The following is a 16,920-nucleotide window of genomic DNA, read 5'->3' on the forward strand; positions in this document are numbered from 1 at the left end:
ACTAAATCCAGAATTGCCTTCTCCCTGGTAGGCTCCAGTACAAGCTGTTCTAAGAATCCATCTCGAAGGCACTCTACAAACTCTCTTTCCTGGGGTCCATTTCCAACCTGATTTTCCCAGTCTACCTGCATGTTGAAATCTCCCATAACCACCGTAGCATTACATTTTTGACACGCCAATTTTATCTCCTGATTTAACTTGCACCCTAAGTCGAGGCTACTGTTTGGGGGCCTATAGATAACTCCCATTAGGGTCTTTTTACCCTTACAATTTCTCATTTCTATCCATACTGATTCAACATCTCCTGATTCTATGTCACCCCTTGCAAGGGAATGAATATCATTCCTTACCATCAGAGCAACCCCACCCCCTCTGCCCACCTGTCTGTCTTTTCTATACGTTGTGTACCCCTGAATATTCAGTTCCCAGCCCTGGTCCTCTTGTAGCCATGTCTCAGTGATCCCTACAACATCATACTTGCCCATGACTAACTGAGCCTCAAGCTCATCCACTTTATTTTTTATACTACGCGCATTTAAGTACAACACTTTAACTTCTGTATTTACCTCCCCTCTCACATCGTTCACAATTGGCCCTGCCCTTAATTTCTTTTCCGCTCTAGAACTTCTGTTCCCATTCTTCCGAGAGTCTTTTGCAATATCTCCTGTATTCCCTTTTACCTCATCTTCATATTCACAATTTGTTAAGTGTGCCATTTACCTTCTTCGCTTGGGGCATTGAGTACAAGATTTGGGACAGCTGTATAAGTTACAATAGACAATAGGTGCAGGAGGAGGCCATTCGGCCCTTCGAGCCAGCACTGCTATTCAATGTGATCATGGCTGATCATTCTGAATCAGTACCCCGTTCCTGCCTTCTCCCCATACCCCCTGACTCCGCTATCCTTAAGAGCTCTATCTAGCTCTCTCTTGAATGCATTCAGAGAATTGACCTCCATGAGACTTGTGTGCAATTGTGGTCACCATGCTTCGAGAAGAATGTGATTAAGCCAGAAAGGGTACAGAGTTACAAGGATGTTGTCGGGACTGGAGAGTTGAGTTCATTGGATGGGCCGGGGCTGTTTTCCCTGGAGCAAAGGAAGCTGAGGGGTGACCAAAAAGACGTTCATAAATAATGAAAGGGAAAAGTAGGGTAAATAGTCACAGTCTTTCCTACTAAAACTAAAGAGCATAGGTTTAGGATGAGAAGAGAAAGATGTAAAGGGGACCTGAGAGGCAACCTTTCACACGAACATGATGAGTGTACGGAATAAGCAGCCAGAGGAAGGGGAAACTATTACAGCATTTTAAAAAAAACACGTGGAAAGTGCATGGATCAGAAGGCTTAGGAAGTTCAGCATGTCCCCCACAACTCTCATCGCCTTCCACAGATGCACCATAGAAAGCATTTTATCGGGATGCATCACAGCTTGGTTTGGGAACAGCTCCATCCAAGACCGCAAGAAATTGCAGTGAATTATGGACGCAGCCCAGACCATCGCACAAAAAAAAACCTCCCTTCCATTGACTCCATTTGTACCTCACGCTGCCTCGGCAAGGCCAGCAGCATAATCAAGGACGAGTCGCACCTTGGCTACTCCCTCTTCTCCCCTCTCCCATCAGGCAAAAGGTATAGAAGTGTGAAAACACACACCTCCAGATTCAGGGTCAGTTTCTTCTTAGCTGTTATCAGGCAACTGAATCATCCCACCACAACCAGTGAGCAGTGCTGAGCTACTATCTACCTCATTGGTGACCCTCGGACTATACTTGATTGGACTTTGCTGGCTTTACCTTGCACTAAATGTTATTCTCTTATGTATCTGTACACTGTAAATGGCTCAATTGTAATCATGTATTGTGTTTCCGTTGACTGGATGGCACGCAACAAAAGCTTTTCACTGCACCTCGGTACACGTGACAATAAAGTAAACTGAGTTAGACATGTTGGTCGGCAGTCGGGCCGAAGGGCCAGTCCGTGCTGCATAACTCTATGACTCCAACTGAGGATTCAGAAATCGTTCACTCCTGTTTGTCTTTGTTCAGGTTTCTGACGATGGTCGTTATGTGCTATTATCTATTCGAGAAGGTTGTCAGCCCAAGAACCGGATGTGGTACTGTGACCTGCACCAGCTCCCAAATGACATATCTGGTAGGTACTTGCTTCTGCCGGACGCTAATCAAGCCACATGATCACGCAGGAAGTCTGCCGTTGAGTGAATCTCCTTCGACACTTCACACTGAGTTTCGAACTCAGTGACAATATTTCGGGACTGGACCCAAGATCAAGCAATGTGGAAGGGCATTGGCCCTTCCTCTCCGAGCTGGCCCATCCACCCAGCATGCAGCTTCCTGTAACAGAGCAGCAAGAAGATGAACATCAGGCCCTCCAGCTTCAGTGTTGGTGAATCTGACCTGTATCTCTTCCACGTACACCCTCTACTCTAACACTATCCTATACACTGGGTACAATTTAACAATTTCACTGAAGTCAATTAACCTACCAAATAGTACATCTTTGAAGTATGGGAGGAAACCGGAGTACCTGGAGAAAACCCACGCAGTCACAGGGAGAACATGTAGACTCCGATTTGACTGCACCCGTAATCAGGGTTGAACCCAGGTCTGGCGCTGTAAGGCAGCAACTCTACCACTGTGCCACACTATAGCGTGTCGTGTAGTATAAGAAAATAATTGCAGATGCTGGTACAAATCAAAGGTATTTATTCACAAAATGCTGGAGTAACTCAGCAGGTCAGGCAGCATCTCAGGAGAGAAGGAATGGGCGACGTTTCGGGTCGAGACCCTTCTTCAGACTAATGGACGTTTCGGGTCGAGACCCTTCTTCAGTCTGAAGAAGGGACACGACCCGAAACGTCGCCCATTCCTTCTCTCCTGAGATGCTGCCTGACCTGCTGAGTTACTCCAGCATTTTGTGAATAAATACCTCGTGTGTCGTGTAGTTTGGTTTTACCCACATACCACTTTGGGACACATTCCATTGCTGTAGAAATGAAACTCTTGACATAAAAGGAGGCCATTCATTCCATCAAGCCCATGCCAAATCTCAGAGCATTCCCATTGTCCCCCTCCCTGCGAATGTTATAACTGACGTAAAACGTACAAGATACCTTCCAAACGTGATGCGACTCATCTCTTCCACAACCAGTTATAAAGTGCATGGTTATCACACCAGGAGATATAATGTCCTCACATATATTCCACTATCCCATGCCAAACAGACAAAATCTTGCTGTTTAGTGAGTAAGTTCAAAGGTCCTCCGTACGATGTATCTTAATGACAAGAAGATGTGAAGATCAGATCAGGAACTTTTGGCATTGGGATTGCAGGAACAGAAGGATGCCATTTGGTCCGTCAAACCTATCTTTACAAATCCAGTGATATGTATTTAAATTGGATCTAAGCTGTAAAAAATTTGAATCATTCATTTATGATTAGTGCACCGATATCCCTCCTCTGCCCCCATTAAACCAAATTCACTGCTCACTCTTGTGCTGTCTGAACTATGTTAGTCTGCATTAATTCCCCAGTTAAAAAGCTCTCACCTTTTTGTTCAGATCTCATCCTATCTCTATTCAAAGTAAATGCAAATGTAAAAACACGTTTCACTCTCACACAGCACTGCAGTGGAACAGCGCAAATTAGTAATCTTGGGTACTGCCTATTTTTTAGCACACGACATCTGCTAACTGCAAGAAGTGATTGTTCTGCAACCTCTTCCAGCTCCACAGAATGCATCCAAATTCTGGCATCTTATGCATCCCTATGTGGCGTTGCCGCACCATTGATGGCCATGCCTTCGGCTGTCTGTATAATAACCCCTGAACTTTCCAGTGAAAACTGCCCTGCCTCTCTTACTGCCTCTCCTTAATGATGCATGCTATAAAATGTATTTCCTTGCACAGGTTTTTAGCTCTAAACTTTCTTCTTCATTGGGGAGGCACAATGCTACCTTGCAGTGCCTGGGGGTTCGATCCTGACCACGGGTGCTGTCCGAACGGAGTTTATACGTACTCCCCGTGACCACGTGGGTTTTCTCTCAGTGCTCTGGTTTCCTCCCACCAAAGACGTGCAGGTTTTATAGGTTAATTGGCTTTGATAAGTTGTAAAATTGTCCTTAGTATGTGTAGGGCACTGTATGGGGCAATCGCTGGTCAGCACAGACATGGTGGGCCGAAGGGCCTGTTTCCATGCTGCATTGCTAAAGTCTAAAGTCTCGGTGCCAAATTTAATTTGATACCGTTTCTGTAAGACTCTTCAGGCTGTTTTACTGCATTAAAAGCAACACATCAATAAGGAGCCTTCTTTGTGACTTCACCATTTTGACCAAGTCTGTCATCATTTTTACAGGCCTTCTTCCTTGGGTTAAACTGATAGACAACTTTGACGCAGAGTACAGCTACCTCACAAATGAAGGGCCTGTGTTCTCATTCAGAACGAACCTCAATGCTCCTCGCCACCGAGTCATCAATATTAACCTGGAGCAGCCAGCGATGTCAGAGTGGAAGGAACTCATTGCCCAACATCAGAAGGATGTCCTGGGTAAGATCTTTCAGGACGCCGTTTATTGATTGAAAATTTGTACCAAGAATGTCTTATCCACGTGCTCTTACTTGTCCACCTCACAGACTGGGCAACCTGTGTCAACTACAAGTTCCTGGTCCTGAATTACCTCAAGGATGTGAAGGACACCCTCCAACTGTACGATCTTGCCACTGGAGCCTTCCTCAAGGACCTCCCGCTGGATGTTGGCAGCATCTCGGGATACAGCGGGCGGAAGAAGAACAAGGAGATCTTCTACAAGTTCACCTCCTACCTGACACCAGGTGCGATTCACAAAGGGGCTGATGGCAGACGCATTCACAAATCACAAAGTTAACTTAAGTCATGAACAAAAATAATTATTGAACCATGGACCGGGAACAATTTGTGAAGAAACAGATTTGGAGAAGTTGAGCAGTGACCTGAGCACCAGCTTTTGGGAAACTCTCCTGTACATTTCCCTCCTGTCCAAAAAATTACTTCCAATAGTTTAGTTTAGATTAGTTTAGTTTGGGTTAGATATGCAGTGTGGAAACAGGTCCTTGTCCCGTCGAGTGAAGGAATCTTTGAAATCTATCTGTGGAATTCTTTGCCACAGAGGGCTGTGGAGGCCAAGTCAGTGGATATTTGTAAGCCAGAGATAGATAGTTTCTTGATTAGTACAGGTGTCAGAGGTTATGAGGAGAAGGCAGGAGAATGGGGTTAAGAGGGAGAGATAAATCAGCCATGATTGAATGGCGGGGTAAATTTGATGGGCGAAATGGCCTAATTCTACTATTCCTTTTGACCTTGTGAGTCCGCACTGATCACCCAAACTTTAGTTTCATGTAGTATAAGAAAATAACTGCAGATGCTGGTACAAATCGATTTATTCACAAAATGCTGGAGTAACTCAGCAGGTCAGGCAGCATCTCAGGAGAGAAGGAATGGGTGACGTTTCGGGTCGAGACCCTGGTACAAATCGATTTATTCACAAAATGCTGGAGCAACTCAGCAGGTCAGGCAGCATCTCAGGAGACAAGGAATGGGTACTTTTGCATCCTACATACTAAGGATAATTTACAGAAGCTAATTAACCTTCAAACCTGCACAATCTTTTTAATGACCTGATCTATTATGCAGTACCTTAAGAAATGTCTTTTGGAAGTCCATTTCACGATCCTCTGATGTGCAGAGTACCCAAACTCGTATTTCAACATAGCCTGCCCCAGCCAGACACTGACACTCTCTTACAGTCTGAGGTATTTATTCACAAAATGCTGGAGTAACTCAGCAGGTCAGGCAGCATCTCAGGAGAGAAGGAATGGGTCTTGACCCGAAACGTCGCCCGTTCCTTCTCTCCTGAGATGCTGCCTGACCTGCTGAGTTACTCCAGCATTTTGTGAAATAAATACCTTCGATTTGTACCAGCGTCTGCAGTTATTTTCTTTCACTCTAGTCTTTTCTTTCACTATAGTCACTATAGTCTAGTCACTGTTATAATCTAAAAACTCAATACCAAGTCTAATTGGGCAACATCCTAAAACACCGGTGAGGTAAAGGACTAAATAATCTGGTGTGGTGATGATGACTGATGGATAAGCATTAGCCAGGACAACTGCCCAGGTTATCTGTGAACATGGACAGGGGATCTTTTACTTCTATCTGAATCGTTGCCATTGAACCACAGCTTTGTCAATGCATCAGTGCCCTTGAGGCAAGTGTTAACCTCGCCCCAGTCCCCAAGTCTCAAAGGTGGGACTTGAAACGTGTCACTCTGCCCCCTGAAGCACCAGGTGACCATGGTTCCACATGGAAGTGTTTACTTGAGGTCGCTAGAAGGATTCCGAGTGCCAACAATTCCCCACATCCTGGGACTGAATAAAACAGAAGAGAAATAGTCGACTGAGAGAAGGACCATGATAATTGTCCACGGGTTCATTTTCTTTGTTTTTTTTGCCAGGAATCATCTACCACTGCGACCTGACTCAAGAGGTCCTGGAACCTAAAGTGTTCAGGGAAGTGGAGATCAAAGGATTTGACTTCTCTGATTATCAGACAGTTCAGGTGAGATGCTAAGTTGCTGAAAACAGGTGAATAGTTGTTTGCAGGTCCCGGGATCCTAAGGAAAGGTCAAATCAAGCATGTCGTGGGCAAGTGTGGATGCATCTGGTCGATACCCAGCTTCTTCTTCTTTCCTGTCCGTCATCCATGTTTCAAATGTTACATCTCTGTCTTCGTCCGTCCTGACAACGGCACAAGCTTCCGGCGACAATCATCACGTACAATAGATGATGGTGGTAGCAGAATTAGCTCAGGACACTTCCAGTTTCCAGCCCCGCGACGTGGATGCTTCTGCTATGGGGCCGATACCCAGCTGAAAAGGCTATTTCTCATTCAGCCCCAGAGAGGTACCTCAAAGCTTCAGCTTCAGTGATCTGGGTTTAATCCTAACATCCTATAGCAGGGTGACCAAAAGTATACACAATATTCCAAATGCGTCTTCACCGATGCCTTTTACAGCTGTCACATAACATCCCAACTTCTATACTCAATAGCCCGACTGATGAAGGCCAATGTATTGAATGCCTTCCTGGCCAACCTATCCACCTGTGATAACACTTTCAATTAATAATGCCATTTAGAAGGAAAATTGATCAACTGTGATGCACACTTCCGCATTAACCCTTCCACAACATGTTTCCCCTCCATTCAAGGATGGTCAAGGACTTGGCGCGGTCCTGCCACATGTTGGAACTATGACTTCGCAAGGTCGGGATGGAGGGAGAATGTGGGAATGTCTGGGTTGCTGGCTCTGCACAAGGCATGGCCATTTAGGTACTTGCTGATTAGCTTGGTGTTGGATGCTTGCTATATCACAGACGTTACTTTCTTCACAAAGGTTTTTTTCCCCAGTAAAGATGGGACGAAAATACCAATGTTTATTGTTCATAAGAAAGGGATGAAACGGGACGGTTCTCACCCATTGCTCCTGTACGGCTATGGAGGGTTCAACATATCTCTGAGTCCATATTACAAGTAAGTTGCTGGTGCTACTAAACTCTGCCTCGAAGCTAAACGCAATTGGGTACTACGATCAGGTTCCCCATACAACACAAGATTCCATCAGTAACTAGTATGATAGTGTGCAGGAGAGAATTGCAGATGGTGGTTTACACTGACAGATTATCTGTACATTGATCTCATGGTTGTCAGGGGCCACAGTTTAAGAATAAGGGGTAGGCCATTTAGAACAGAGATGAGGAAAACCTTTTTAGTCAGAGAGTTGTGAATCTGTGGAATTCTCTGCCTCAGAGGGCAGTGGAGGCCAATTCTCTGAATACGAGAGCTAGATAGAGCTCTTAAGGATAGCGGAGTCAGGGGGTATGGGGAGAAGGCAGGAACGGGGTACTGATTGAGAATGATCAGCCATGATCACATTGAATGGCGGTGCTGGCTCGAAGGGCCGAATGGCCTTCTCCTGCACCTATTGTCTATTGTATGTGAGCTTCTTTAGTCTTTAGAAATACAGCATGGAAATAGACCCTTCGGTCGACTGAAGCCAAGTAACCTACAAACCTGCACGTCTTTGGAGTGTGGGAGGAAACATTGAAGCATCCGGAGAAAACCCACGCAGTTACAGGGAGAACGTACAGACAGCACCCGTAGTCAGGATTGAACCCGTGTCTCTGGTGCTGTAAGGCGGCAACTCTACCGCTGCGCCACCATAGCTTCCTGCAAGTTAAATCATTTGCTGACTTCACTGACATTTCATGAGCTGGGTAACACCTTGGAACATCCTGAGAGCATTAACGGTGCTGTGGATTTATTTTTAATTGTCAATTAAGGGTTTGCGGTTTAAATGCATTTCCATCATAAATGGTTTTAGTGTTCAATTGTAATTATTGATAGGCTCAAAATCATCAAATCCAAGTGAGCTACTTGCACTTGAAGGTCTAGATCATATCTAATGCCGGGCTTATTCACAAAATGCTGGAGTAACTCAGCAGGTCAGGCAGCATCTCAGGAGAGAAGGAATGGGTGACGTTTCGGGTCGAGACCCTTCTTCAGTCTGAAGAAGGGTCTCGACCCGAAACATCGCCCATTTATTCTCTCCTGAGATGTTGCCTGACCTGCTGAGTTACTCCAGCATTTTGTGAATAAACACCTTTGATTTGTACCAGCATCTGCAGCTATTTTCCTACACTATCTAATGCCGGGCTTGCGGGCTGTATTTACAGGGAGAGGCTTGTGGGCTGCATTTACAGGGAGAGGTTGGCTAGGCAGAGTTTTGTTCCTTTGGAGCAAAGGGGGTTGATGTGGGCAGGATCATCTTGGATAGAGTGGATGTGGAGAGGTTGTTTCCACTTGTGGGAGAGTCTAGGACCAGAGGTTATAGCCTCAGAATTAAAGAACATTCTTTTAGGAAGGAGATGAGGAGGAATGTCTTTAGTCAGAGGGTGGTGAATCTATGGAATTATTTGCCAATGAAAGCTGTGGTGGCAAAGTCAGTGGATATATTTAAGGCTGAAATGGAAAGATTTTTGATTAGTACTTGTGTCAGAGGTTATGGGGAGAAGGCAGGAGGATGGGGTTAGGAGGAAGAGATAGATCAGCCATGATTGAATGGCGGAGTAGACTTGGTGGGCCGAATAGCCTAATTCTGCTCCTATCATTTATGGTCTTATGATAAAGTAAATACTCACAATCATTTTCCTCGTGTAGAGGATTCTAAAACTAGAGGGCATGAGCTTAAGATGAGTGGTGAGAGATTTAAGAGGGACCTCAGGGACAATCTTTGCGCTCAGACATTCCATATCCAGAACGAGTTGCCGAAGGAAATTGTGGAGGTAGGTAGAATTATATTATTTCAAAGACACTTAGACAAGTTCATGGATAGGAAATGTGTAAAGGGCTATGGGGCAAATGGGACTAACGTAGTATGGGCCATGTGGGCCGAAGGGCCTGTTTCCATGCTATACAGATAATTGACTCTTCCCAGAATAGTTCAAACACCCAGTTGTTGACCTACAATTCCGATGGTTTATTTAATTGCTCCTCTTCCCTCCCTGCGTTTCCAGCGTGCCATACCTGATTTTCATCAGGCACCTGGGCGGAATTCTTGCCGTAGCTAATTTGCGAGGAGGTGGAGAATATGGAGAAACCTGGCATCAAGGTAGGAGGAGCTGCTTGAAACTCTGACCTTCACTTCATCTACACATCTATTAATTCCGTACATTGAAGTACAATAACCCCTCATTTAAACGGACCCCTTTATAACGGATTTTGGTTATAGCGGACCAATGCCACCCCCCACTTTCTCTGCCTCCCGGCCACTTAGAACCCTGGCTTCCGCCGCCACCCCATGCACCAGTGACCCCTTCTTCACCCACCGCACCCGGTTGACGTGGCTGTTTCTGCGGCTCACGTTGTAGTCCCTGGGGACCGGGCTTTGTTCAGGCCGCCTCCACCGACAGGCTGTGCCCGGTCACCATGGGGCTGTGTCCCCTCTCACCAGGTGATGCTTCTTCCTGTCGGTCCTAGGTCCGCCCCCCCCCGTGGGTTGGCTGCCTAATAGCTCTCACTAGCCTCAATTGGATCATTTAAACTTTCTAAATTTGTTCTCATAATATGGGCGGTGCTGGAAAGACCAGTATTTGGTATACGTTCCTGGTGCTCCGAGAATGTCATGGCGATAGTGAGTTTGTTACTGCAACGCTTTAGTTTAGTTTAGAGATACAGCGTGGAAACAGGCCCTTCGGCCCATCAAGTCCACGGCGACCAGCGATCCCCACACATTAACACTGCCCATCACATCATAGGGACAATGTACAATTTTACCAAGCCAATTAACCTACAAACCTGTACGTCTTTGGAGTGTGGGAGGAAACCGGAGCTCCCGGAGAAAACCCACGCAGGTCACGGGGAGAACATACTAACTGTACAGACAAGCATCCGTAGTCAGGATCAAACCCGGGCGCTGTAAGGCAGCAACTCTACCGCTGCACCACTGTGTCGCCTTCTCACCTTGGTCTTTTGATGGTAGTGATCCAATAATATAGTTGGGTTGAGATTTCCAAATTTCTGACGCAGTAATACTGAAGGAGCAGCTGATATATTCACCTGCGACTGAGAGAATTTGTTACAGGAAATAACCTCCTTAGAGCATGCTGCTCGTGCTCCACTCTACCATGGAGGTCATCTTGAGTACCATGCATTCATGACATTCAGGTCCTGATTCAGCCTGGTAAACTTGAGCTGTTTGCCATGACACAGCAGCTCCAGTGGTCTGCATTTGCTTACCTCGTGGCTTTTACCTGCTACATGTCTTCAGTGGTCAATGGCTCTTTATTATCACACGTACAAACTTACAGTGAATTTATTTTTCTGCATGCGGTTCAGTTAAGTATTGCACAATCCCCAACTAGTGCAAAGTGTATAGAAATAAACTGAGACCTCGTGCAAGATTTGCCAAGTTGTGGTGCCATTTTCAAAATCCTGTCCGGTCCACTTGCCTGGTTTTATGGAGCGGCGCACGATCCAGGCGAGCCCCAGGCTGCTGCAGGGCCTCCAGCCGCTGGCTCCATCCGGATCGTCCCTCTCCTCGCCCAGCTGTCTTCAGCCCTTTACCTAGGTTTTAACGAGTCTTTGCCTGGGATAGGCCTCAGCCTAGATAGGAGAGCTTCATCTGTCCTTTTACAATTGTGGGTTAGTGGTTGTGGGTCAGTTGCCCTCATTGGGGTTGCACTCAATCACTGTATCAATTGATTCTAAAACATTGTGGACTTAATATTGGCGGCACGGTAGCGCAGCGGTAGAGTTGCTGCTTTACAGCGAATGCAGCGCCGGAGACTCAGGTTCGATCCTGACTACGGGTGCTGCACTGTAAGGAGTTTGTACGTTCTCCCCGTGACCTGCGTGGGTTTTCTCCGAGATCTTCGGTTTCCTCCCACGCTCCAAAGACATACAGGTATGTAGGTTAATTGGCTGGGTAAATGTAAAAATTGTCCCTAGTGGGTGTAGGATAGTGTTAATGTACGGGGATCGCTGGGCAGCACGGACTTGGTGGGCCGAAAAGGCCTGTTTCCGGCTGTATATATATGATGATATGATGATGAATATTAACCTTTCAGAATCAAGAGGGGCATTAATATTCCAAAATACCTGCAGTGGAAACAAGTGAGCTATGAATGTTAGCTCAATGCTTCAAGAGCAGGGTCCAGTCTTTTATTTGTTGAGGGTGTCCAGCTTGATCCCCCCCACTCTGAAACTGGGAAACCGTATTGGTGCCACCCCACAGACACGCCCCCACTCCCGTGTGTAACCAGTTTTGTTTCTTGCATTCTGCAGCTGGGATTCTAGGTAACAAGCAGAATGGATTTGATGATTTCCAGAGTGCAGCTCGGTACCTGATCCAGGAAGGATTCACCTGCCAGGAGAAGCTCACCATCAACGGAGGCTCAAATGGAGGCCTGCTTGTTGGTACGTAGCCCCAGTCTGATTAGTTTTGTGTGAGAGTTTATGATTGGTATGGCAAAGATAGCTCAGAATTTATTACACTATTGACTGAACCATTCATTCTAAGAGAGGACCAGGAGCCAGTTTATATTCATAATGCAAAGTGGTTCACAAGACCATTAGACATAGGAGAATCAGGCCATTCGTCTATTCTGCCATTCAGTCATGGTTGATCTATTTTTCTTTTTCAACCCCGAGCTTCTCACTGTAACCTATGACACCCTTATTAATCAAGAATCTATTAATCTCCGCTTTTAAAATACCCAGACTTGGCCTCGACTATTATCTGTGGCAATGAATTCAACAGATTCACCACCCTCTGGCTAAGGAAATTCCTGCTTATCTCATTGTAAAGGTGTGCTTTATTCTGAGGTCGTGCCCTCTGGTCGTAGATGCTCCAATTGCTGGAAACATCCTTTCCACGTCCACTGTATCTAGGCCTTCCACCATCCAGTAGATTTCAATGAGATCCCCCCTCATCCTTCTAAACTCCAGCGAGTACAGGCCCAGAGCCTTCAAACGCTCCTCATATGTAAACCCGATCATCCCCAGGATCATTCTTGTATTCCCAGTGGATCATTTATACCCACCAGAGATGGCAAACCAGACTTAATATGGTTTAATATCTTATTTGAAAGACAATGCCTTGCCTCTCAGCATTGCACAGTAACAACAGCCTAACTAGTACATTTAGGACTCTGTAATGAGAGTTAAATCCAAACTTCTGACCCAAAGTGCTTATCTGCACTACCCGATGCGTATTGTGTAAGTCCGCGACTATCATGGTGATTGTTTGGTGGTCACATCATTGCCAAGACAAACTCTCGCCTTGAAGACAAAGAGCTGTACTCCACCCTTGGATATAGTGAGGAGAAGAAGCAAAAGTTAATTCCTGTAGTCAAGGAACTTGGTTATGGAGGAAGGTGAGAGAAATTCTTTGCAAAAATGGAAATTGTCAATGTGTAACCAGAGGCTGAATACTGACAGCATGTGGGTGTTTGCTAGGCCTTGCCAGCGTGGAGCATTTGCAGCTCTTTAACATCGCCCAGCAGAGAGTCAGCATGAAATACAAGGTTACTTCAGATTACAACAGAATCTAGATCACCTGGGGAATTGAGCTAAGGAATTATCAGATGGAATTTAACCTAGCAAAAATGCAACACTTTGCACTTGTCCATGTTAAACCAGGCAGTAAATGGCAGGGCCCTGGAGTATGTTGTAGAACAGAAACAGAAAGGGTACATGTACATAGTTACCTGAAAATGGTGAAAAGGAGGGTGTAGAATGCAATGGCTGCCTCGCCAACAGTCTGTCCTTTCCTCCTTTGTGTTTAAATAGTATGTGTTAAATGTATGTTTTTAGTGTTCTTTAGCTTGTTTAATGTGGGGGGTGGGGGAGGGGGTTGGCGGAAACTTTTTCTAATCTCCTACCTCCATGGAGATGCGGTTTTTTTTCTTCCCCGTATCGTATCCCCTTCCGCACTGCGGCCTAACATCAAGGAGTTGGCGGCCTTTACTGGAGACTGACTTTTGAGAGCTTCACCGTGGGTGCCTACGGGACTTTAACATCGCGCGCGGGGCCCGCGATTCCTGGTCAGAGACAGACTTCGGGAACTCCAAGCCGCGGGAGTTTCGACCGTCCCGACGAGTGAGTTTCGATCGCCCCGACTCGGGGGCTTCGACCACCGGCTTTGATCGCCCCGACGGATGGTTTGACTGCCCTGACCGCGGGAGAAATAAAGAGGAAGCGGATTGGACTTTTTTGCCTTCCATCACAGTGAGGAATGTGGGGAATCTGCTGTGGTGGATGTTTATGTTAACTTTTATGTATTTGTGTGTCTTGTTGCTTTTTGTTCGTATGGCTGTACGGTAATTCACATATCACTGTACCTAATTGGTACACGTGACAATAGAAGGCCGTTGAAACCTTAGAAGGCATTTGGCAAATTTGCCTTCATCAGTCAGCATTGAGTACAAGAGTTGGGATGTCATGTTACATCTGTAATAGATATCAGTGAGATCACACTTGGAATATTGTGTGCAGTTCTGGTCACTGGTATAAAAACATTGTCATAAAGCTGGAAAGGGTGTAGAAAAGATTCACAAGGATGATACTGAGGCTGGAGAGATTGAGTTGTAAGGAAAGGCCAGATAAGCGAAGGCCTTTTCCACTGGAGCGCCAAAAGTTGAGGGGTGTCCTTTTAAAGGTATAGAAAAAGGTATAACGTGCATAGATTAGGTGAATGGTTACAGTATGGGAGTCTAAAACTAAAGGGCTCAGTTTTAAGAGGAAAGGAGAAAGATTTAAAGGTGACCTGAGGATCGACTTTTCACACAAAGGGTGGTGAGTACGTGGAATGAGTTGCCAGAGGAAGTGATCGAGGTGGATACAATTACAAGGTTTAAAAGACATCTGGACAGGTGTATGGATAGAAAAGGATTAGATGGATATGGGCCAAACACAGGCAAATGGGACTAGCCCTAGTAGGCAACTTGGTCGGTATGGACTAGTTGGGATAAATGGCCTGTTCCGTGCTCTCTAGCACTCTGACAACTTAGACTGTGTGTGGCCAGAGCTTCGGTCTGCGTGTGAGTTCTGTGAAGAGGAACGGGTTTGACTGAGCACTAATTTAAGCTAAGGACAAGAGAAGCATGCAAACGGGCAAAGGGCCAGCTCAATGCCAGAAGCACCAGACGTTGAAGCACTGTTTGACTTTGAAAGGGAGCAGATACAAAAGTCTGACGTTGATTCAGAGCAAGTTGTGAAGTTTATAGTTTAAAAATAGTTTAATTGAAAGGCTGTGATGAATCCTCTGGTTAACTGTTGTTTGTTGCTGTTAACTCCAGTGATGAACACGCTTTGTTACTGCCCTCTCTCCTGCAGCCACCTGTGTGAACCAGCAGCCTGACCTCTTTGGTTGTGCAGTCATTGAGGTCGGTGTGATGGACATGCTCAAGTTTCACAAGTTCACCATTGGCCACGCATGGACCTCTGATTATGGCTGTTCCGACAAGAAGGAGCAGTTCGAGTGGCTGATAAAGTGAGTAAGATTTGGGATTGGATTGCTCATGTTCTCTCGTACCAATGTGCAAGAGATTGGCATTGACTGGCATTGGCATGAACATGCACTAACCACTGCAGGGAGTAGCTTCATGGCCGCCACTGCCCCATGGACGTCACCTCTCTCCGGGGTGGGTAGGAAGGAACAGCGGATGCTGGTTTAAACCAAAGATCAACCATGATCGCATTGAATGGCGGTGCTGGCTCGAAGGGCTGAATGGCCTACTCCTGCACCTATTGTCTATTGTCTATATACACAAAAAGCTGCAGTATACTCAGCGGGACTGGCAGCATCTCTGGAGAGAAGGAATGGGTGACGTTTTGGGTCGAGACCCTTCTTCAGACCGGTTAGGGATAAGGGCAATGAGAGATATAGACGGTGACGTAGAGATATAAAGAACAATGAATGAAAGATATTCAAAAAAGTGACGATGATAAAGGGTCAGTAAAGTTGCCTTCTCCCCATAACCGCCGACACCTGTACTAATCAAGAATCTATACCTCTCGTTTCCCTTATCGCTAACCAGTCTGAAGAAGGGTCTAGACCCGAAACGTCACCCATTCCTTCTCTCCCAGAGATGCTGCCTGTCCCACTGAGTTACTCCAGCTTTTTGTGTCTATCCACTGACATTAAAGTCAGTTACAAAACTCTCTGAATATAAGTGATTGGAAGTGGGGGAGGAAATCTTTTAACAATGAATGCTATTTTTATTGGCAGATATTCTCCACTCCATAACATCAAGATGCCGGAAGGAGGTACCCAGTACCCGGCCCTACTGTTGCTGACTGCTGATCATGACGACCGAGTGGTGCCCCTGCACTCTCTGAAATACATTGCTACACTGCAGCAGACTGTGGGCTGCAGTCCCAGTCAGAAGAACCTCCTGCTGATACGTGTCGACACCAAATCGGGGCATGGGGCGGGGAAACCGACTGGCAAGGTGATCGAGGAAGAGTCCGACATCCTCGCCTTCATTGCTGAAACCTTGAAGCTTGACTGGCTGGACTGAGGACAATCAAGGACATAATTAGTCAATTAAGGTGGCAAGTAATGATAATTAAGTAAAGGTTCTGTACCTTTTCATACCTCAAGTTTCCCTCTCCGCTGACTCTTGTGTGAAGTAGGGTCATGACCCGAAATGTTGCCTATTCCTTTGCCTGACGCGTTGAGTTTAGTTTAGAGGTACAGCGCGTAAACAGGCCCTTAGGCCCACCGAGTCCGAACCGATCAGCGATCCCCGCATTTAACACTATCCTACACAATAGGGATCATTTTCCATTTTTACCAAGCCAATTAACCTACAAGCCTGTACGTGTTTGGAGTGTGGGAGGAAACCGAAGATCTCGGACAAAACCCACGCAGGTCACGGGGAGAACGTACAAACTGCGTACAGATGGCGCCCGTAGTCAGGATCGAATCTGGGTCTCTGGCGCTGTAAGGGAGCAACTCTATTTCTGCGCCACCGTGTTGCCCAGTAACTACAGCATGTTAGTCAATCTTCAATAATTAAGACAGACCCTTAATTTTAAGAAGTCAATGAGGCACTTACTTCTTGTGATAATGTTCCCATTGCTCCTGAGCTGTCTTTCAATCCCCCTGAGCAAGCTGGAATCGCATTGATTACATGTCAGCGGCAGTAAGTCTTCATACTCGACTCAATATAGTGCCGACTTGAGAAACCAATTCCTGCACAATATGATTGAATATTTGAACACGAGGCCGTTCAAACGGTGTGCCCCATGGGAATCACCTGCTTCATACATAGATACAATAGACTTGTGGTATCCCAATCCTCTAAT

The 16,920-nt window shown here is 46.0% G+C and overlaps 1 protein-coding gene across 1 annotated transcript in view; it reads left to right on the top strand.

Annotated features, from left to right (window-relative positions):
* The window catches only part of LOC144606597 (prolyl endopeptidase-like), a 31,733-nt gene extending 15,175 nt beyond the window's left edge, over positions 1-16,558 (top strand). Inside the window, exons 7-15 of the mRNA XM_078422865.1 lie at positions 2,046-2,151; positions 4,372-4,563; positions 4,650-4,847; positions 6,506-6,609; positions 7,445-7,581; positions 9,624-9,718; positions 11,893-12,024; positions 14,944-15,100; positions 15,839-16,558. Of these exons, the coding sequence (XP_078278991.1) occupies positions 2,046-2,151; positions 4,372-4,563; positions 4,650-4,847; positions 6,506-6,609; positions 7,445-7,581; positions 9,624-9,718; positions 11,893-12,024; positions 14,944-15,100; positions 15,839-16,130 (1,413 nt within the window). The 3' untranslated portion in view covers positions 16,131-16,558. The remainder of the gene's footprint in view (positions 1-2,045; positions 2,152-4,371; positions 4,564-4,649; positions 4,848-6,505; positions 6,610-7,444; positions 7,582-9,623; positions 9,719-11,892; positions 12,025-14,943; positions 15,101-15,838) is intronic.
* Positions 16,559-16,920: the final 362 nt, after the last annotated feature.

This window comes from Rhinoraja longicauda, chromosome 27 (genome assembly GCF_053455715.1).
Source record: "Rhinoraja longicauda isolate Sanriku21f chromosome 27, sRhiLon1.1, whole genome shotgun sequence".
In the NCBI taxonomy this organism is placed as follows: domain Eukaryota; kingdom Metazoa; phylum Chordata; class Chondrichthyes; order Rajiformes; family Arhynchobatidae; genus Rhinoraja; species Rhinoraja longicauda.